The following is a 23,050-nucleotide window of genomic DNA, read 5'->3' as shown; positions in this document are numbered from 1 at the left end:
TGATTGGCCAGAACATAGCCAAAGTGAATGAGCCACAGAAACTGAACAAACTTGAAACAGTGGTTTTCTCACCAAAAATATCTAAATCAAGGCAGTTAAATGGTAATCCACAAAGTGATTTAACTAAGGAATGGCAGTGAGATTTGTTTTTCTTAAGCTCATAAAATGATAAGGAAAAGAAATTTGGTAGATCTAGTGGCTCTGCCCAATCCTGGGAGAATTGTACTAGCACCCTCCCTTCATTCAGTCTATATCTGGTGATGTCCATAAGTGAGAGAGAGGGAGAAGGGGAGCGATGAAGAGAGTGAGGGGGAGAAGGGAAAGAAAGGAACAGGGGAGCATGGGAAGATGGGAAAAGGGGGAGGGGGAGAAAGAAAAATATGGCTCATTGCTCTCTGGGCACTGGCCTATGCCTTCCAACTCTTTTTTTTTTTTTTAATCCTCACCCAAGGCTGTGTTTTATTGATTTGAGAGAGAGAAATATCAATGTGAGAAAGAAAACATCCATCAATTGCCTCCCAAACATGCCCCAACAAGGGATCGAACCTGTGAACCAGGTATGTGCTGTAACCGGGGGATCTAACCCCCAATCTTCTGGTCTATGGGATGACACTCCAACCAAGTGAGCCACCTGGCTAGTGCCCCTTCCCATTCTTAATCACATTTTGTCAGTTTAGAAATATAAAAAGCAACTCTTTACAAAACCTAAGATGAATCCCCCCTCCATATGAGAAGACAGCAGATGCCTTATGATAAATTAGAACAGTAAAAAAGAAAGGACACAGGCATCTAGTCAATCTGAATTATACCCTCAGTGAACAATGGGAGAACATGAAATAATCAGAATATATTGTTCACCACTAATGTCACTACATTGCAAATACTAAAGACATTCACCAAAGCTTTTCTGCTTGAAAAGCTACTCTCAGTGAAGAATAAAGAACAGAAAGATGGTCAAGCATGGACTAACACTCATAAAGACAGTACAGAAAACTCCCAACCTCTCATTCATGATTTGAGGTATCCCTATCACATGCTACCACACAGTAAATTAAAACACTCCATAATTACTACAGCCTTTTTTCCTTCAGATGAAGGGGAAAGAGCATGTCATGTGTGCTCCATGGTGAGCTCAGGGTGACTGCTACCTCTATTTTTCCTCTTTCGTTCCTCTGCTAGTTCCCAACATTCTTCCTTCCAGCTGGGCCTGGAGGAGACCAGCGTAGCCTCCACCTCCTTGGTGAAAACCAGGGGACTTGCTGCCTAAGGGCAAAATGGTCCCCACCTTCCTGCACTCCTGTTTTGACTGTGTGTCCAAATAGCCTCTGAGTACTATAGACAGAAGGCAGAACCTGCTACCACCATCAGCACAATCTATTTAAACATGATCAGCACTATTCATATAGCACTAGGCCAATTCCAAATCAATAAATGAAAGACTTCTTTCACATAATAAAGAATTCAAACTGACTGCTAAACTATCTGAAGTAGGAAGTGGGTTTTTTAAATTATTAAGGATTCTTTTCAAACTCTCATTAATTTTACTTTGAAAAGAAAAATAGAGCCTTACAACTCCCTTCCTAGCAGTGTGAACAACTTACTCCCCCCAAAAGTTAACAGGCTCAGGTGCTATTTTGACTAGACCTCATGGAAAGTCCTCGGACACTCTCAGATTTTAATGACGTGAATCATATTCCTTCTGAGAGTCTCTCACTCCACTGCAAATGTTTCCATCTCAATAGCTGACAGAGCAGCAAAGGAGAAAAATATCACAAGGGAGAAAATAAAACTTTCAGTACAGCAAGCTGATTCTGGAATCCAAAAAACACAGCATAATAGCTTTACCTCAATGGAAAAGCACTTGGGGAATATAAACAGTCTTTAAATCGAACCCAGAAAAATCTTACAACTGTATCAGTGGACTAGAGAATTGGCCCACCACAAAATTCCACTGCTGTCCATCCACTACTGCCTTGGACATAACCCATACTCACACGTTCTGCAAAAAAAATTAAAAGTGTCCTATCACTGAAGGGTATCTGTATCAATCACATTAATAAACAGATATTCACACTCATGTGGAAATGTACTTATTGCTGGGGAAAGGTGTGGTAGTAAGGAGTGAGAGGTATTGTAAAGGATGTATACTTGAGAGTCTGCTTTGTTTCATAATTTTAACAACAGTTTGACAGTTAAAGAGGAGGGCAGGGGGAGGACCACTAATAATGAATGACTGACTTACGGGCCAGTTGATACCACTTGTTAAAGACAATGTTCTTTGATTTTTGCAGTCTTTCTAAAAATGGGTAAAACTGCCCTGGCTGGTATGGCAGTATGGCTCAGTGGCTTGCATGCAGGCCTTCAAACCACACAGTTGCTGGTTCCATTCCCAATCGGGGCACATGCCTGGGTTGTGGGCCAGGTCCCCCAGTGGTGGGCATGAGAGAGATGAGAGGCAACAGATCAATGGTTCTCATATATTGATGTTTCTCTCCCTCTCTTTCTTCCTCCCTTCCCCTCTCTCTGCAAATAAATAAATAAAATCTTGCAAAAATAAAAAATAATAACAGAGTTTACTGAACTAAAGTTGCTGAGTCTATTACAGTTCCCTTTGGAGAAGTTCTGCTGCATGACACCAAATCCACTCTTAGCTCTGTGAAGCCTGATAAATGGAAACTTTTACCAGTCAAGTCACTCCTTTATCCTCCATCCTTAAAATTTAGCAATTTTTAAAATACGATCACTCTGATCTTTGTTTACCCAGCCCAAACCACCTCCCAAGTTCATGTAGAACACGGCAAAGTAACAAAATAATAAGGCCAATGAGACATTCTATTTATTTAACACATTTCTATACCATGTGCCTTCCACATTGTGCTTAACACTGAGATACAAAGATGAATAAGAAACTAAATCTTAAGAAATACATGATTTCACATATTATCATAAACTCTGGGGAAAGTCATTGCCTCATGAAAATAGCCATTAATTTTGTTGTAAAAGCAGATGTGAAGGTGTTCAATTCATAAAAGAAAATATAGATCATAATATGGAACAAAAATAAGACTCCATAATTTCTCTGTAAGGTGTCAAAGACCCAAATCTGTACACAATATGAAATCAGTCTTGTGGAAGACGCTATGCGTTGCTTACCCATTAGCCATCGCCCACTCCTTCCTTGCACCAGAACCCTCAGGGATACAGGGCCCCTCCCCAAACCTAGGAGATGAGGAACTGCCTGGGAATCCAGAAGCCCTCCCTGTCCTTCAGACACAATCCTCACTGGTTTTTAAAGCCAGAAGTTATGAGGGCTTCTCTTCCTGGCACTGGAACCATGAGCTAGGGGGCTTGGTGTGTGGCTGGGACTCCTCACTCCTCAGGGGGAACCTCCACAGCCAAGATATCCCTCCCTGATTTTTATCCAACACACATGGATATGGAGCCTGTCCCTTGTCCCCATCCTTCCTACCAGTCTCAATGTGGCTTCTTCTTCAAATCCTCATTTGTAGGATTTCCATTCAGCTAGATTTCAACGGTTAGCAATGATGGTTCCCCTGCAGTTTAGTTGTAATTTTGATGCGGTTGTGAGAGGATGCGAGTACGGCATTTACCTATGCCACCACCTTGACTGGACATCTCATCTAATGCCTTTAAAGATGAAGAGGGGATTGTGTCCTGTACCTTTAATCAAAGCACCTGGGTCATATTTGGTATTTTACCAGTAAATTAAAGAATACAGTCTTCTTTTTTGTTTCTTTTATAAGGAATGAGTATTAAACAAGAAAAACAGTTTGAGAATAAAATTTTATTGGGCCTCCCTGATCAGCCTGATATTAAAAAGATACCTATGGACATAATTCTAGGATTATTAAAACCAAACTATCTGTTAGTACCCAAGCAAAACTCAAACTCAATTCCTTTCCTTTTCTCTTTTATATGTATAGCTGGGACAATAATACTGACCTATTTACAGGATTATCATGAGGACTAATGAGCTTAAAAATGCTAAGCACATCAAGACATGAAAGCTTATAATATGTATATGTAGTTAACCACTTTTACAATTAACAAATGTGTCACCATACAAACCACTGTATTAATTCCTTAAAATATTGCCAATTTTTTTAAATTACAAATAACTTCTCACATTTAAGATGTTCATTATTAAGTATATATTTCCTAAAGCATTCAAATATCTTTAAAGAAATAGGCTGAGTACAATGGAATTACTTATAACTTTTGATTAAGCACACCAAAAAATAAAATTACTAAATGATATTTGCTCCTGATCCCTAGGCTTCTGGACCAGAAAGCTGTCCACTCAGCTATCAAAAAAGTCAGCACATCTCACCAAGTTTGATTACTACCATTATCATCATCATCAGATAGGGGGACAGCCTCCCACACCACCTTCCACTCCTAATGAGGAAGCGATGGGGCCCCTAACAAGCATAGTGTTGAGATCTGAACATTTCCTATGGCACCTTCTGCCTTTGATATCTGAGTTATGCCCCTGGAAACATGCACTTCAATAACAGGAAGTCATTACAGAATTTCCTTTCAGCTCAGCCAGTTTGCTTTTCAGCAAAAGCTGATTAATATAACAGAGTTATTGAGTCCTTCAGATGCAGAACAGCAAACTGATAAGCCAGTTCAAAGTGTTACTTCTACCAGGGTTAGCAGCAACCACAGCTCTGAGAATTGACGCTTTTGAAATGGTCTACTTTATAAATCTCATTTATCAAACAGTAGGGCTGTTACATGGTGATAGGAATTATGGAAATGCTTAGACTGAATACAAAATGTGAATGTGAATTGGATTAAATTACGTGCAAGAAAGAGAGGAGCTAACTAATTCAGGACAAAGTAAAAGGAATCAACCACAGATATGAATCCAACAGGGTTGCACAGAAATGTTAGAGTCTGCTTGTAAATTGTTAACCTTGGGTTTGCTATGAAAAGGCTTCCTGGGATTTCTATGCATAATTTTAAGAATTTTAACACAGTCAAATTAGATTAAACTAAATAATTGCACCTAACACAGTTTTTGTCCACTGAATATAGGAAAAAAGGTTAGAGAAAGTTTACAATAATTCAGCCAGCCCTAAGAACACAAGGACTAGTTTATGCTAATCCCAAAATGAGAAGTCAGAGTAAATACTGGGAAAGGAAAGCTGTCCATTTAGCTGAAGAGCAGTGCTGACAATGTGGCTGGGTGAGAATAAGAGAAACACAGTACTGAGATAAAATTTTTCAATTTTTCTCTATAGGCAAGCAGGTCCTATTTTAGTTTAATAAAATATTTTAAGATTTGCTTTATGTTCAGTTATAGATTAAACATTTATAAAAAGTCATCATTTAGGGAAAAATTTGTATTTTTTGCTTGCTATACTAAAAAAGGGAAGGCATACAAGTCTTCCTAAAATGCAGCTCTGTGCCTGTATGTCTTTGGAAATTATGAGATGAATTCATAAGCAACAACACAAGGAAATTAGGAATAATCAAAAAATATCCTAATGACTGAAACTATCCCTGATTGGTGGAGTGGCAAAGGAGGTGGATAAAGTTGATATCACAATGTAAGAGAGAGAAAAGTCATATGGGAGAAGAATACACAGAACAATTACAATCCAACACTTAAAACAAAAATGCTGGACATTGAGTTTAGATGAGGCTTTGGCATTCTGCCCATGAAAAATGTTTCTGGGAATCACAGGCGTATTTGCCCTTGGCCAAAGCACAAATGAATGAGTCAGGGACACACCTAAGGTAAAACCCTAGGCTTCCTGACAAAATGGAAAACTATATGGGCCCATATAACCAGGGGCTTCTTCAGTATTGGACATGTCCTTGAAATGCACTCTCTCTACTACACAGGGAAGCTGTTCAGGTAAGGGCAGTGCTAAGGAGAGAAATGAGAGTCCAAGGAAAGAACAGTAGCCTCAGGAACAACAAAAGCAACTTGGAAACTGTTAGATGTTCTCAAGGATGGGGGAAAAAAGAAGAAATCTGTAAAAGCACTGTGGAATGCTTTGTATTCCACAATGTGTGGAATACAGAGTGTGAGGCACTCTGGCACAGGTACAGGATTCCTCCGAAAAAATGGAATTCACGTACCTCATAACTGTGTCAGCTAGAGACAAGGTATAAAATAACAGTACACACTGGTACATGATAGTTGGCAGGATGAACTCAAGATCCATGTTCAAAAAGAATTTTGTGCTGGTACATTGCCTATACCACCACATTCCACCTTTCCTTTTCATCACTCTTTTTAATCCTTCATACTACAAATTCCTTTGGTCTGGGCAATGTCAATTTGAAATCTCAGACTTGCCCATTGTCTCCAGAAACATGTTCTCTGAGGAGGTGGCCTTCTACCAAGTTCCCTCACCAAATACCACAGGGGTTACCTGGGGGTAGCATTCCTGTGGTCTGGGACCAGCACAGGCTACCTGAAACAGGGCCTGTCTGTGATGGGCTTTCCCCGCTGTCTAGAAGCATTCCGGGTCACAGTTCTCAACAAGCGCATATAGAAAACAGGCTCGTTCTCTTTTCCCACTCATTAAAAATAAACCCAAGTGGCATCCAGATTTAGAACACACCTACCAATGAAAAAGTTAAAAGAGAGGGAGGTGCCCGCTCACATAATCTTTCCATTCAAACTGAGGCACTCTTCCACAGTTGCTATGGAGTTTATAATTAACAGATAAACTTAACCAAAAACAGATACTTCTGGAATCTATTGTAATTTATACTAGAACCTTATTTATTTCAACTTTAAATTGTAAGCACCAGCTGGATTCCATGATTGAACCTGAAAGCCTTCTCGGCACAACTCTAGCTCAAGTCTCTTGTAATCACTCAGCCTTGGCTACAGAGAGCACTGGCCTGACCAGTGAGTACAGAGAGTACAGGCAGAAGCAGAGTGGCTGCACCTCACTCCCACAGGCCCACGAGCCACCCATGCAACTCCGTCAGGGGCTCCACTGGTAGAATGTCAGATTGCACTCAGGTGTGTTCACCATGGTACCTTCCCCAGAGCTTTGCCACTGTAGGACTGCAAGGATTTTGTTTCCTTTCTCACCTGTCACCTCAAGGCGAGTCTTCTCACCCCAGGTTCTAAGACAATGGTGTACAATGAGGCATCCTGAGTGACCAGCTCTTCTGGGACGCTGCCTAACAGAGGGCACAGTCACAGAGAATACTGATAGGAGGGCAACCTTCACAGGCTACAGGTAGCTTTGTGGTATCTTCTTTATCATTTGGATCTACTTCAAGAGCTACACTGGGACAGGAGCCTCCTCCTTTTACAGGAAAAATAATTGAGTCCTGGACAGTGTAGCTTGGTTGGTTGGAGCGTCATCCCATACACCTAAAGTTCTTGGGTTCGATTCCATGTCAGGGCACCTGCCTAGGTTGCGGGTTTGGTCCCTGGTTGGGGCACATACAGGCAGTAATCAATCAATGTTTTTCTCTCATATTGATGTTTCTGTCTCTCCCCCTTCCTCTTTCTCTAAAATCAATGAAGAAATACTGTCCTTGGGTGAGGGGAAAATGGGCAGGGGGGTGGGATTTGAGGCTCTGAAATACAGAATCAGAATGGTAATACTTCCACTAGGTTTGTCAGACTCCAGAGTTCATCCTAACCATGTTGTCTCTTCAGGAGTAATGGAAAGAACTTCTCCTGGTCCCCAAATGACTCCCTTCAGAGCCTGGCCAGGGTGAAAGCAAGTCTTTCAAGAGTCATTGGTGTGAAGTAGGCCTAAAGGTTCTCCAAGTCCTGGTAGAATGTAGACCTTCCCCACCCAAAAAAGCATGATATCAGGCTGTGACCTGCCACTGACCCCTCTGTAAGCATTAGTTGTTAGACACTGGCTCTCACCTGGGGACACAGAGCACAAGGAAGAGCTTAATGTAAGACACAAGTGAGTTTTAACAGGAGAGAAAAGACCACCTTAGTTTTAAATCTCTTCTAATATGAAAATCATTTTTAAAAGTAAAAAACCTTCCTGCCATCTCCATAATAGTTCTATATTATACTTTTGTATTATATTAATTGGTAAAAGCTAAAATGGGAATTACTAACTCAATTTATGAATTGGTGGCACTGTTAATTGAACTTTTATTTTAGAGAACACCATGATCTGCATACATGTGAGAACCTCGGGTATCAGGTGCATTGTGTATATAAAGGCGGACATATGGACTATGCTACAAGCCACTTCCTTGAAATCCCATGAGTCCAAGTGTCCAGAAACCCCTGATTGGAACATTGGGTCCTGCTGCAGGTTAAGCAGGGAGGGCTTCCATGAGGGAACCTGAAGGCAAGGAACGGGGGAAAGCCCACAAATCATACTTCATCTACTTCACAGTTCTTCTTAAGACCAGCTCCACAGCCCTTTATCCAATGGTCAACATAAACACTGATGATGAATTAACAGAGACATGTGGGCAGGGGAACTGTGGAATGCCACCACTTCCTATGGGAGGAGATAAATATGAGGAAAGAGGGAGACAGTGTCACAGAAAAAGTTAGTTCTTCCTGACACCAAAATGACTTGCCTGAGTAAACACAGGAGAGTAAAATCATCTAGAGAAATACAGCAAGATTGTTGTTAATGAAGTGTCAGTATCTTGATTTGATTTGGATTAAATTAAAAAGTCAGCAACTAAAAAAACAAAATGGCACATGTCCATGCTAGTATGACAAATTCAGCATGGTCAGAGTTCAGGACCCTACTTCATCATTTCTCACCAAAAGGTGACTCATTCAAATATCATCACCACTACTCCAAATGTAGCAGAAACCTGAGACTAAGAAACTACCTCAGAGATATACCTACACTATAGAGACATATACCGAAGGTCAAATTTAGATCCTTTATACCAGGGGTGTCAAACTCATTCTCACTGGGGGCCACAGCAGCCTTGCAGTTGCCCTTAAAGGGCAGAATGTAATTTTAGGACTATATGAATGTAACTACTCCTTCACAGTTAAGCAAGAGCTCGGCACTGCCACCAGGTAGAAACAAGGTAGAGGGCCAGATTCGGCCCGCGGGCCTCATGTTTGCCACCTGTGCTTTAGACAGAATGGGTGGAAGGAAAAAGAACTTAAACTGATGGATTTTAAATACTCACAGCACCTGTTATCAATGAATGAAAGACCTTAAAGCTGAAGGAATCTAATTAACCCCTTACCTTTCCAGCTTCTCTCTCACTGCTGTCCATCAACAGTCCCTGAACAAGGACTGCACCCATGCCTTTGTTTATCTTTGGGTACATTCGGGGCTGTGCAATAAGCTTGTGTTCCTACCACAGTCATAAACATACATACACACTTGCTGAAGTCCTACTCATGCTTCTACTCGGCCCCCAAAGACAGAATGCATAATTAAAATGATTTTCTAACATGAAAATCATTTTTAAAAGTAAAAAACCTATGCTTTTTTCTTTTGTTGATTATATCTGAATCCCTCTCCCATAATCCCCAGCATGCTCTTCCACATGGGTTCCCCAGAGTCCAGTCATCACTATCTCATTCACAGTGCTTAACCCAAAATGCATAACAAAAGCATGTTGCAGAAATAAATGAATGAATAGGCATTTGAGAGGAAAAATTAAGGGATGCTTCTGATATTGATTGTATGAGGATTACCTATTCACATAACAATTGCAATGTCTTAGCATTCAATTATGGGAGAAAAATCTATTTCTCTAACCCTAACTAGTCAATTTCTCTCCCCTGGTAACTGATAAGACATGTGTTATCTAATAAGATGAAAAAAGAAAAGCCTGGTTTTCCATCAAAAGGCGTGAATTAAGACACAAAAGTCCCAAAGAGAAGGGGATCCTGCACTGTTCGAAGAGCCCCCCTGAGAGGCAAACACTTGCTGAGGAATCTCCACGAGCACGGCCCGTGCCTCAGTCTTTCTCACCAGTCATCCGGGCACGCAAGGCGCACTCACCTGGCTTGTTTCCTTCCCTCTCGTGGCCCAGCTGCCCCTTGGTGTTCAAACCACACGTGTAAACCTCCCCATCCTCCAGCAGGAACACGGAGTGGTTTCCTCCACAAGCCACTTCCTTGACGCTTCTGTCTGATATGAATCCACACACCTGTGGTTCGGCCACGATCCCTTGCAGGTTAGTGCTGATACCAGGTTGGCCCAGGGACCAATATCCCCAACATAACATTGTTCTTATTCTTCAGGGAATCATGTAGCCTAGAAAAGAGTTTTGTAATAAAAGGTTTTAAAAAAATAGGTCAACGAAAATCACACTGAGTAAGAAATGTAATCAATTATTTAAAAATAGCCCCTTAATATCTTCAGATACCTTTCACCTCAAAAGACTATGTATTAATATTATTGAAAGTGTTCATGTTACAATAATAATGCTATTTTTGTGTTTTAGTAAGAGTTTAGAAAAATTTCTGAACAAATTTTGCATGTGTAAATGAATTGTGAACACAGAATGGGGTTTTCAGTTCACTGATGAGGAACTCTGAGTGCCGATGACTTCTTAAAATAATCTTTGCAAACCATGTGGTAATAACAGTTTTGAAGTTACCCTTATGACTTCACCTTGTCCTTTCTTGTTGAACTCTTCCTTTGAGTTTCCTACTTATTTAACTTAAAAAAAACATTTTTTGAAGTCCTTTAGGTACCCTATTATCATCTTGGATAGTAATTCACCACTCAAAACAACAATGAGAAATGTGGGGGGAAAGGGGGCTACTTCTCCGCCATTGCCTCTTACACATCCTTCTGGATCTGAGTCAAGCTTCATTTCCTACACAAGAGCTGCTGGAGACCACTTTAGCCACAGTCAACCTGCATCCCTCTGATACACTCACTAAATTGCCCTTTCTCTGTATCTTATAACCTAACTCCTCAGCCAGATTTTATTTTTTTAAAGATTTTATTTATTTTTTAGATAGAGGGAAAGGGAGGGAGAGAGAGGGAGAGAAACATTGATCAGTTGCCTCTTGTTTGCCCCAAACTGGGGACCCAGGCACGTGCCCTGACTGGGAATCGAACCAGCGACCATTCAGTTCTCAGGCTGGCACTCAACCCACTGAGCCACACCAGCCAGGGAGCAACCAGATTTTAATTGCCTTAAGCAGAGACCACAGTGTAAGATACACTTCTTTAATCTAGGAAGTATTCCATCAACTGTCTGCTGACTGATTACTGCTGACTGTAGCCCAAAGTTTCACTGCTTTTAAAATTCATGCTTCCCTTTCATACCAACAAAAACAAAATTTGATATCTCTGTCAGTTCACACTCACTAGGATGTGTATAATCTAAAAGGACAGATGATAGCAAGTGTTGGTGAGGATGTGGAGTAAGTGGAGCCCTCCTACAGTACTAGCAGGAACATAAAACAGCACAGATGCTTTGGAAACCAGTCTGGCAGCTCCTAAAAAGGCTAAACATAGAGTTACCATATGATCCAGCAATTCCACTGCTAGGTATATATCCAAGAGAACTGCAAACTGATAAATACCAGATGATTCCACTTATATGTGGGATCTAAAAAACAAAATAAACAAACAAAACAGAAACAAACTCATAGACACAGAAAATAAATTGATAGTCCCCAGATGGGTGGAGTATTGGGGAGATGGGCAAAAGAGTAAAAGGGATTAAGATGTACAAATTTCCAGTTATAAAAATAATCACAAGGATAAACAGCATAGGAAATGTAGTCAACAATATTTTAATAACTATGTGTGATGCCAAGTGGATACCAGACTTAATGGGGTTATCATTTCATAAGTTATATAAATGTCTACTATACTGTATACCTGAAACTAATATAATATTGTATGTCAACTATAATTAAAAAATAAATTTAGAAAATTTAAATAGAGCCCTGACTGGTGTGGTTCAGTGAGATTAGCACTACACTGCAAATCGAGAGGTCACCAGTTCAATTCCCAGTCAGGGAACATACCTGTTTTAGGGCCAGGTGCCCTCAAGTTAGGGGAGTAGGGGTGGCAACCACACATTGATATTTCTCTCCCTCTCTTCCTCCTTCCCTTCCCCTCGCTCTAAAAATAAATAAAATCTTTAAAAACAAAAAATAATCTTTTTAAAAGTAAATAAATTTAAACAGAAAAAAAGAACTGCAACATACATCCACACAAGAACTTGTACTCAAATGTTCATAGCAGTGTTATTCATACTACCTAAAAGTGGAAATAACCAAAATATCCATCAACAGATGAATGGATATTTTCCATACTCATATCATTATAATATCATTATCTCACTTCATCTTTACACTGACCCTCTTCCATAAGTATCCATTATAGAAGCACTCATGGAACATTATTTAGCTCCTTATGGTAATGCTGTCTGATTTACTCTTTGAACTCTTTCAGGAAATGCATTTAAAAACCCAAAATAAAATAAAATATAAAACCAAATCTCAATTTGCTGTCTTAACCAGAAAATTACGCTTTTTCTTCAGATTTTTTATTCCCTGTCTAGACTCTAGAACTAAAAGAAGAAAAGAAAATCAAGCTTTAATGTTGTTCTTTGAGTTAACTGCAAAGACATGAGAGTAACATGAAAACAAGGTGAGGGGAGGGTGTTAGAGGAAGATATATACATTATTTTAAATTACTTTATCATGCCCTGGTTGGCATAGCTCAGTGGATTGAGCACAGGCTGCAAACCAAAGCATCACAGGTTCGATTCCCAGCCAGGGCACATGCCTGGGTTGCAGGCCACGGCCCCCAGCAACCACACACTGATGATTCTCTTTCTCTCTCTTTCTCCCTCCCTTTCCTATCTAAAAATAAATAAATAAATAAAATATTTATAAATGATAAAAATAAATGATAAAATATTTTATCATTGTTCAATTACAATTGTCTGTATTTTCTCCCCACCCCTCCCTCCCACACCCTGCAAATCCACCTCCCTCCCTTGCTTCCACCCTCCCCTCAGTTTTGTCCATGTGTCCTTTATAGCAGTTCCTGAAAACCCTTCTCCCCACTGTCCCCTCCCCCCTCCCCTCTGGCTATTGTTAGATTGTTCTTAATTTCAATGTCTCTAGTTATATTTTGTTTGGTTTTTTTCTTTTGTTGATTAGCTTATGTTCCAGTTAAAGATGAAATCATAAAAGACCAGCAAGATCACGTACTCTTTTTTCCCAATTTGTTAAATTGCTGTATCCACACTAATATCTCCCTAATTTTTAATGTTTTATGACTTATCTTATCCCTCCTATCAATAGTTACATAGGCAACATCAGAGTGCTTACTATACATCAGTCACTATGACAACAGGCATCTTATATTATTATCTCACTTCATCTTTACACTGACCCTCTTCTATAAGTATTGTTTTTAGCCTCATTTTCACATAAAGCAAAACTCAGAGAGATTAGAAAGCATGCCTAAAGTCACACAGCCAGAAGGAACAAGAATCAGGCTATAAATCTAGGTCTGATGACCATGTCCACACTCATCCAGTGGGCTACAATGCTACCCAAGTAGATTTACTGAGTTGGCCAAAAAATCTGTTACATCTTTTCCATATCATGGCTCTAGTAGCGCTTAGTTGTCGTTAACTTCATTCAAAAACAATTTTGTTAGATTGTATTGTGGCAGCTGTCATATCAGCATACATTAAAGAAAACTTATCAAAATTGGTAAATTTTCGTGCAACCATTTTAATATTGAAGATAGAAGGAAGTATGCAACATTTCTGGTGTATTATGCTTTATTATTTCAAGAAAGATAAAAATGCAACTGACACACAAAAATGACTGTGCAATGTATGGAGAAGGTGCTGTGACTGAACATGCAAAAGTGGTTTGCAAAGTTTCTTGGTACTATGACATTTTGGCCAAATAATTGACATTTTGGCCAAAAAAATTCTTTGCTGTGGGGCTGTCTTGGGCATTGGAAGATGTTTTAGCAGTACCCCTGGCTTCTACCCACTAGAAGCCAATAGTGGGAGATAGCCAACATACTCAAAATATCTAAATCAATAGAGTTATTAGTGAAAAGGAAAAATGTATCTTTTATTTTATGGAAAAATCTAAATGGACTTTTTGGCCAACCTAGTATTATGTCACCTACAGGAACAAACACACACACACACACACACACACACACACACACACACACATACTTGCAGAATGACTAAACTGTAGTCCATATACAATACAGGACGTCCTGGAAACTTAAAAATAAAGTTGCCCTCTAAGAGTCAAACAAGGCAGAATTAAGAGATAATGGGTAAGATTAGGCAGCTGTAGCATGAAGCCATCCCCTTAACCCTTCAAGTACAACATATCTAAAAATATAGTATCAAGAAGCTGTAATTCCGTGTCTACACAAAAATCTATAAACAATGCTCACAGTACCTTTATTCACACTAAACAAAAATGTCCATCAATAAGCACAATAAACAGACTGTGGTATATTTATACAATGGAATACTACTCATCAATAAAAATGAAGGGAGGACGGGGAGAGGCCATGACTGAAATGCACTTAATGTAATAGAAAGTTGCAACTCAATGTGGCAACAACCTTTCTGAAGAATAAAGGTTAGTTTTTAAAAGCAGGAGACTTGACTTGGATAGTGAACACACAGTACAGTATACAGATGATGTATTATAGAACTGTACACCTGAAACATAAAATTTTATTAACCCATGTCACCCCAATAAATTTAATTAAAAATAAAATAAGTAAAAAGTAACTCAAGGGTGTTATTGATTGCTTTTTTGTCTAATATCTCTCCCCAAGTGCCTTGTTGTCTTGTAACAAACTCTACCCTCTGCTGCACAAGGGTGAGCATGACTCTGGCCAAACCAATCAGAAAACACCTCCCCTAAGCCATTGTGGTTGGTGCATGAATAGGTTTACATTTCTGAGTCAAAGTTCACACTCCTTAAGTTCCGTGGCACTCTGATGAAAGAACACTTTTTGCTTCCAAAGAATAAGTGAGGCTAGTGCAAGGTACCTCCCCTGCCACATGCAGGATACCTGCAAGGCATTACGAAGCTACCAGACACAGAGGTTAAAAGAGAAGAGACAGAAAGAGTTCCAGTGATGCTGACTGAGCCTTGGATTCCCTCCTGACTGGTACCATTACTACCACCTTCACTCATCCTAAATACATTTGTTCTTCATTATTTGCAACCCCATACTTGTGAGTCTGCCTACTAAATTTATTTGTAACCCCAAAATCACTGCTTGGAGCATTTTTGCAATCATGCCCAGACACGTGCAAAAAGATGAAAAATTTGAATCACTCTATGCACACGTTCCCAACTGAAGTTGAAGAAGATGATGCTCTGCCTTCTTGTTTCAACTCTCAAAAGTAGTCTTTTTGCAATGTATTTAGTGTCATGTTTTTCACATTTTTATATTTTTTTCTCAGTACTTTTGCTGTTTAAAATGGTCCCCAAGAAGAGAGCTGAAGTACTACAATTAGTCATTATTAAATTCACCCAACCACTTGCTTTCCTTCGATTCCATGATTAATAAGCAATCTTATATAACTTGTTTTCCAAGGCAGATCCTACTACGGGGAAAGAACACCATGGCCAGCTGGTCAAAGCATCCTGGGCTTCCTGGCATTTCTACTTCTCATTATTAATTCAGCATCCTGGATCTATCTATCAGCTTCTTATAAGTTTGTTTAGCATGAATCAATCCTTGAGGATCAGCTACGCTCTGAATGGTTTGGACAACTGCAAGCCTGACTAAGCAGCCTGAAGTATATGGTCTCATTGTTAATTGACTAACAGAAACCATTTATTAAAAAATACAAATAGGACTATTGTTCAAAATCCTTCCTACTCGTGGTGTAGTAATGGAATCTTCAAGCAATCAAATAAAAATTACTAAGAGAACTAACTAAATGGCAACCACAAATAAGCTGTGAATGATTAACCCTAATAGAAAATCTGGTCTAGGTCATCATGATGCTTGGCCCAAACTACAGCAGGGTGCATAAAAATCATCTGCCTTTCAAAGGTAGATGGTGAGAGCATTGAAGAGAAATCAGCTTTCACTTAAAAGTACACTCGGGTGGAACCACCATATTTAGTAGCTAATGGTGTCCATGAATTTAAAGATCCAGTTTCAGCAATGTTCTTCATCACTTGGCATTTGATATCCCGGGTCCTCCCACCCACCTTTTTTTTTATTATTATTATTCACTGTCTCTCCCTTGCTTCCAGAGAAATAGAATCTTTTATCAGGAAAGGTGCTACAGAAGAATAGAGGAGTACACTCTGGCTCAGCAGCCGTCACAGGCCAACTTAGTCCCATCCCTACCATTTCCTGCCTCTTATTTCCCCATTACAAAACAAGAGGAAGAAAAACATATGTTCTGTTCCCTCCGTGTCACACCTGGTACTTTTCCTACTCCTTCTCCTCATCTACTTTTGGTGAAAGATTCAGGATAATCTTAGCAGGGCTTAAGGGTCAAAAGAACTAAAGTTCAAGCCCTGTATTAACCACATGCTTGCTGTGAAACCCTAAGGAAAATATTTAACCACTCTAAGCCTGCTTCCTGTCCATAAAGTGGGGAAAAGAGTGACAGGACTGTGAGGACTAATGATGACACAATGCATGTAAAGGGAGCTTAACATGGCACCTGACACACAGTATAAGTGACCAATAAATGTCAGTTGCCACAGTCACTGTTACTTCTACTTCCAGTGCTGCTCTCTGAGACCTCAGCAAACAGGATAGTTCCCAAAAGAGGCTGTGGATGGGGGCGTGACACCTTTCTTCTGTGGTTAGCACTAGCTATGTTCTGCAAACTCTGGTCTACAGCAAACGGCACTACCACCATCTGCCATAACTTTCATGAAGGGGATTCCAGGTTGCTAGGAAAAGTTTTTTTGCATGTTTTTTTCTTTAAATTCTGGAGAGAGCAAGAGGGTAGATAAATCTCCCTTTATCAGTCCTAGTGAGAAGAGTACAAAAGACAAGCTGAAATTCCTAAGTTTTGTGTTATAAGTCAGACTATGCATACAGTGGCCTAACAACTGATTCTCATTTCTTTATTTTAAAGTCACTGAAGCCTAAATAACATGAGGCAAGACTTTTCATCTCATTTATAATAGGGATAAGCTTCCTTTCAAATAAGCTTAGGAGCCATTACCTGAATGGCATCTGAAGCAAGGAGGATCTTTTTCAACAGCAGAAAGAGGTGATTGATGTCCATGGCTTCAGCCCCCTGCGGGCACTCCTCAAATCCTAGCTTTAACTAAATTTGGAACCAAGACTCCACACAGAATTAACTCAAGTAACAAAGAAAATTCATTCTAATGACATCCTTTATTGTCAAAAATTTTACTACCATATGCAGAAATGGCACAGAAGGGAAAGAAGTTTCGATAATGGGAATCCGTGGCTCACTGTTTTCTCTCTCTCCTTCACTTCGGCTGGGCTTTCGTCCTCTGACCCTTGCAGTCAATCTTGGAAACATTCCAAACCCTCTCCTGATGGTCCCTGTACAGGTAGCACCTTCTTTGCTACATGGTGTTGGGCTTCATGAAACTCCACTGCCTGCATCAGCTCAGCAGACTGTCTTCAAAGGACACTTGACACAGCCTGGCAAGAACTGAAAAGTCTGACAGTGCCAAGTCAAGGAGACAGGGCAGCCAGGACTCTTCCACACTGCTGGTGGGAGCGTAAATTGGTATCGACCACTTCAGGGAAAAAGAGGGGCATTACCTAGTGAAGATGAAAATGTGAATACCTCACAGCACAGTAATTTCACAGCACTGTCTACCTTATCGAGCATCTATAATGCTGCACAATCCTGAGAACTGGAGCTACAAAGATCAGTAAAATCTACAAACCAAGAATGTTCTGTAATGATGAAAATATTACATGTGTGCACTGTCCAATATGGTAGCCACTAGTCACACGTGGCTCCTGAGCACTTGAAATGTGGTCAATGCAGCTGATGAACTGAAATTTTAATTTTATCTAATTTTAATTAATTTTAATGTAAGTAGTCACATACAGCTAGTGGCTATCTTACTAACGCAGTAACAAATTCAAGAATATATGCCCCAAGATATAGGCACAGGAATATTCATTTCAGTATTGTTTGAAATACATGAAACAAAAAACAACCCAAGCTGTTATCCATAATAAACTGAATAAACTGCAGCATATGCATGAAATAGAACATTGTACAACAGGGAAAAACAAATGAATTCTATCTACAAGCATCAGTGTAGCTAAATCTTAAAAACAATGTTGAAGGGAAGAAAAGCCCCAGAAAAAATCAGAGTATGATGCATTCTTACAAAGTCCAAACACAAGTATAACAAGTATTTGGAGAGAAAAACATTAGTGATGGTAAAAATACCCCAAAAAGCAAAAACAAATAATCAAAACAAAATAAAAGGTAATGATTGTGGGGCAGCAGAGAAAGAGGGCACAGTCTGGAAGGAGCACAGGGGCCGTCGATAGCAGAGCTGATGTTCTGCTTCTGTCCTTTTATTGTTCTTTCTTAGCACTTATATTACATATTTTATGCTTACAAATATTTCACACTGAAAGAAAATGAAAAGCATAGGACCACTGCTTCTTGCATCTCACCCCACTCCCCGTGCATGTTCAGACTGGGACCAGGTTTGCTCATCTTTGTATCTCCAGTTTTCGGCACAGCATAGGAGCACAGTAGAGGCTTACTAAGTGCCTAACAAACTGAACCCATATCCGAGAAAGCCAGAACTCCCACAATCTAAATTTGTCAACAATTTGTTTTCCAGGTAACATTAAATATAAACATTCCTTATGTAATAACAAAAAATTACTTCCTCCATTCTAAAATGCACTCTCCCCTCACCACATTTTAACAAATCTGAAAGTAGAATGCCTTTTACAATTGAAGCTGTCATTACATAGTGGTGTTTCTCAAGGCCAGAACTGAGGAATGTAAGCTCCATGAAGAAAGGACTGAGCCTCTTTGTTCATTTCTCTATCCCTAGAGACTAGCATAGTGTCTGGCACATAGTAGGAGCTCAATAAATAATTATTGAATAAAGAATAAGTAATATCTACTATTAATGCCTACCGTGCATCTGAGTCTGTGCTAAAAACTTTACAGAGATTATTTAATTTTCCCTTTACAATAACCTCAAGGCTCAGCAACTTTAGATGACTTGCCCAAGAACATGTAAATAAGTGGCTGAAATTGGAAACTAAGTGGCAAAGACAGGATTCCAGCTACTGGGTAACTAGAACCTATGTTAGCCAGAGATGGGAAGGGTGAGTAAAGCAATCTCAACAGAGTTAGCCAGACTTTCCTCCATGTCCATTCTGACGTATAAGAAAACTAGTTCACTTACTGGTTCAAACACAGAAGCACATATCCCTGACTTCAGCAAGTTCTATTTCTAAATGTATAAAATATCTAAAAGGGATAGAGTTACATCTTCAAAGAGATCATCTTATAAAGAAGGCCTTCAAAGTCCACTTAAGCTAAACACTAGGCAAGAGACTTACATTATTAACCTCATTTGAATGGCAGCTGAAGCCCTCCAAGGCCAAGTACCCTTGGTCCTCTGAGAAGTGGTTAAAGAAGAGACTAGGTCTCCTACCTCGGGATCTCACCTGGTTCTCGCCACTACATCACAGCAAAAGAAAGTCATAAGGTTTGTTAAGGTCCCTCTCTAAGCAGCTGTACTAACCTGAGTTCTTTATATAGATCATCCTGTTGAATCCTCTTATCAATTCTGTAGGTTAGGTATTATCTCCATGTATAAGATGAGGAAACTGAGGTTCAGAGAAATTAAGGAACTCACCACAGGTCACACACTTGGCATTTGGACTAGAAGCCAGAATGGTTCCCCTCACCTTGAAGATCTGCAAGTTAAAGAAATAATAATTAACATCAGTATAGAACTCTACAAATATTTTCATGTGATTGAAAATAAAATGAGAAGTAAATTTCTGAAAGTAAAAATATCTTTAAATTATGCAATCTTGAATATTCCTCAAATATTGTATCTCAGGACTGGACTTCAGTTAAATACTAACAAGAACATGAGGATGTCACCTCTAAAAGTGAACTAGAGACATTGATAACTCCTTTAAGAATTCCTGGAATTTGTTTAGATACAAAAGTAAAAATGAAATTATTTTTAAATCTCCCACTTAGGTTAAAAAGAGACATTTTTTAAAAAATAATTCAGTTTTATCTATTTTTCTCCATGCTTTCCATGTATCACACACATTACAGCTTTATTTTGCCACAACTGGTTTTGAAGACTTTCTCATATCTTTCCTTCCCTCCAATACCACATCCTCTTTCATACAAAACAAGATGAAACTGAGAGGCACCTTCATTCTCTCAAAAGTCCTACATGATTTTAAGATATTATCATTGTAACTTTATTTCTATCTTATGTAGAAAATCCCATTCACTTTGAACAATATAACTTTTATTTCTGAAACTGATGCAAAACTATGTTTTCTCTCAGTAGAGATACAACTCTATGTATAAAAACAATTATTATGCAAATCTTAAGAAATTTAAATCTGTTACTCAGAATGAAATGCCCTAACCAATTGTTCTAACCACACCATTTGAAACATTTTAGATTATTTGTTTTTCAAAAAAGAAAAACCCAACTGCATACTGAACAAGTAAAGCTGCATGTTATTCAGTTGTTTCTTTCTTTCATGCCAAAGAGTTTTTCCAAAGAGGTTTCAAACCTTTCTCCTTGATTTCTGAACATTTTCTCCAGAAGGTTCCTGGGTCAATGTGATCAAACAATGATATGTAATTAATCTGTTTTGCATTAAAGGTGGGCTAAATATGCATTACTCCCCTGTTCTTTTTTATTTCACCTGATTTTTTAATTTAATCTTTATTATATGTTTTCCATTACCATTTAGTCCCCTTATACTGTCCTCCCCTGGCGATCACAACACTGTTGACCATGTGCGTGAGTCCTTTCTCCTTTTTGCTCTATCCCTCCACCCTCATCCCCTCTTCGGCCACTAGCTGTCATCTATTCTCCATTTCTGATTTATAAGGCCCTTCCTCCAGGGTAAAGGTACAAAAAGAAAGCAGCACAGTAATCTGCCTCTCCATCTTGTCACATCATTTAAAAAGGCAGTTATCCTCATTTTGTTTCACTTTTCTTTCTCCTCAGTCTGGAGTTAAAAATCAGCTCACTCGATGTTTTCAAATCATCAAATGAAAGGTTCTAGAAATAGGTTCCTATTTGTGGAAAGTGACAAAAACTGACAAAAATGCAAGAGCTCTAGAATCCTCTTTCCTAAAGCTTTCCGTGCATAATGAATGTAAGCAAAATCCTGGAAGGTTTCCCTCTGAATTTAAGGTATTTCCTAATACAGCTACTTTAAAAGCTAAAGAAACACGTAATCAGAAAACAGCCAGAAACAGTGAGCTACTAAAAGCAAAGTTCCAATAGTACGTATTGCCGGAGGCCCACGGTGCATACACCCAGAATCAATGCACAGTGGCTTTAGATGCTGTCTCTACCTGGTTCTCCCGTTTCGGGATCACACATGCTCTTCTCTGTCCCGGTTTGCCTACTTTACATATTTACAAATGGCTCAAAGTGCCACCTGCCCCCAAACATCCTAGCTTCTGACAACCCCACGCCAGTCCGCATACTTACGTGTCGCGGGCACGCGCGCGGGCGCACACACGCACACACACACACACTCGCGCGCGTGCACGTGTACACACACACACACACACACACACACACACACACACACACACACACACACACACACACACAAACCCTCGCCCCGGCTCCGCCCAGGAGGCGGACTCCAGCGAAACGGGCACTGCCGCGGACCCACGGGCGCCGTCACCAGATGCGGAGCCCTGCGTCCTCAATGCAAACTCCTTGCGGCCACCGGGGTTTCCCAAAAGCGGAAACCTCGCCGGCTCCCATTTCCCGGGGAACATCCGCGCCCCTCACCGCCAAGGTGTTTCTCGAGCCCCGGAATTTAAATAGGGATAGGCGAGGAGGAAGAGGAGGATCTTCTTTTTTACTTTCCGAGTCGCAATTCCTCCTGGACTGCGAACTGCAGAGTCGGGGTGGGGGGCGCTCTCAGTTTTAAAGCTGCTTCCGGCCCTTCAGGGCGCGGGGGCTCTTCGGATCAGGGGGAGAGCCCGCAGAACGCCAGGGCGGCGCACAGGAGAACGAGGGACGCGCCCGCAGGCACTGCGGACTCCCAACCCTGACCCCCCAGCCCGCCGGGCCCCAGGTCGTGGGAAGTGCCCTGCAGCCGCAGCCGCCCCTCCTGGAGCCGCGGGCTGACAGCCGCGTCCTGGGGAACGCGGCGGTGGCGTGGCTGCAGCGCGGCAGTGCCCTCCTCCCTAGAACCCGGTCCCCGCCCCGCGAACCTTAGCAGGCGCCGAACCGCCGCTCGGGATTCCGACCGTGACAGCCCCTCTGGCCGGGCTTGGGGTTTCTCTGTTTTCGGCGTCACAATAATAAGGAAGTTTCCCCGCAAGCCTGCGGGAGGCGAATGCGCCAGATGAATGACCTCCCATCCGGCCAATGGGTGCACTTCTGGGGCGGGGCGCCACCAATGGCGGCTGCAGTGGAGCGGAGGGCGGGGCGGCGAGTTCCGCCCACTGGAGGTGGGGAGAGGCAGAGGCCCGGGAGGGAACCGGGGGCAGCTGGAGGCACCTGGACCAGCCGGCCCACGGAGGGGACAGCAGCGCGGGCATCAGTCGGTCAAGATCCGACTGCAGGACAAAGAGCTTTGGTGCGGGAATAGGATAGCTTTTCACTACCGGGAAGTGAGCTGTGTTGATGAGTGGTTTATCTTTTAGGTTCTGGGCTGCGGTGTTATTGCTGCAGAGGTGACCACAAGCCTCTGTCATGAGGGGTAAAAGCTAAGGGGTAACACGTGAGGTTGAGTTATTAAGCGTTTTATTCCACGGTACAGCAGTCTTCTGTTTCACTCGCCTTGCATGGACTGGAAGAGCACGGAGCCGAAACCGGACTGTGCGGTGGGAGAGGCTGGAAGGAGGTCGCGATCAGCGTCAG

The 23,050-nt window shown here is 40.8% G+C and overlaps 1 protein-coding gene across 4 annotated transcripts in view; it reads right to left on the bottom strand.

Moving 5' to 3' along the window:
* HERC3 (HECT and RLD domain containing E3 ubiquitin protein ligase 3) overlaps positions 1-22,503 on the bottom strand; it is a 107,760-nt gene extending 85,257 nt beyond the window's left edge. For 2 of the 4 annotated variants that reach the window (XM_045820106.1, XM_045820109.1), the window contains exons 1-3: positions 22,399-22,503; positions 19,811-19,871; positions 9,969-10,223 (exon numbers count right to left, since the gene is read on the bottom strand). In XM_045820106.1, the coding sequence (XP_045676062.1) occupies positions 9,969-10,194 (226 nt within the window). In that variant the 5' untranslated portion in view covers positions 10,195-10,223; positions 19,811-19,871; positions 22,399-22,503. Of the gene's footprint in view, positions 1-9,968; positions 10,224-19,696; positions 19,872-21,658; positions 21,681-22,398 lie in introns of those variants that run through there. The other 2 variants (XM_045820107.1, XM_045820108.1) reach the window with 2 other exon arrangements.
* Between the last annotated feature and the right edge of the window lie 547 nt (positions 22,504-23,050).

This window comes from Phyllostomus hastatus, unplaced genomic scaffold (assembly GCF_019186645.2).
Source record: "Phyllostomus hastatus isolate PE091 unplaced genomic scaffold, TTU_PhHast_1.1 phas_scaffold_39, whole genome shotgun sequence".
In the NCBI taxonomy this organism is placed as follows: domain Eukaryota; kingdom Metazoa; phylum Chordata; class Mammalia; order Chiroptera; family Phyllostomidae; genus Phyllostomus; species Phyllostomus hastatus.
The sequence above is the reverse complement of the archived record's forward strand: the minus strand, read 5'-3'. Positions and strand labels throughout refer to the sequence as shown.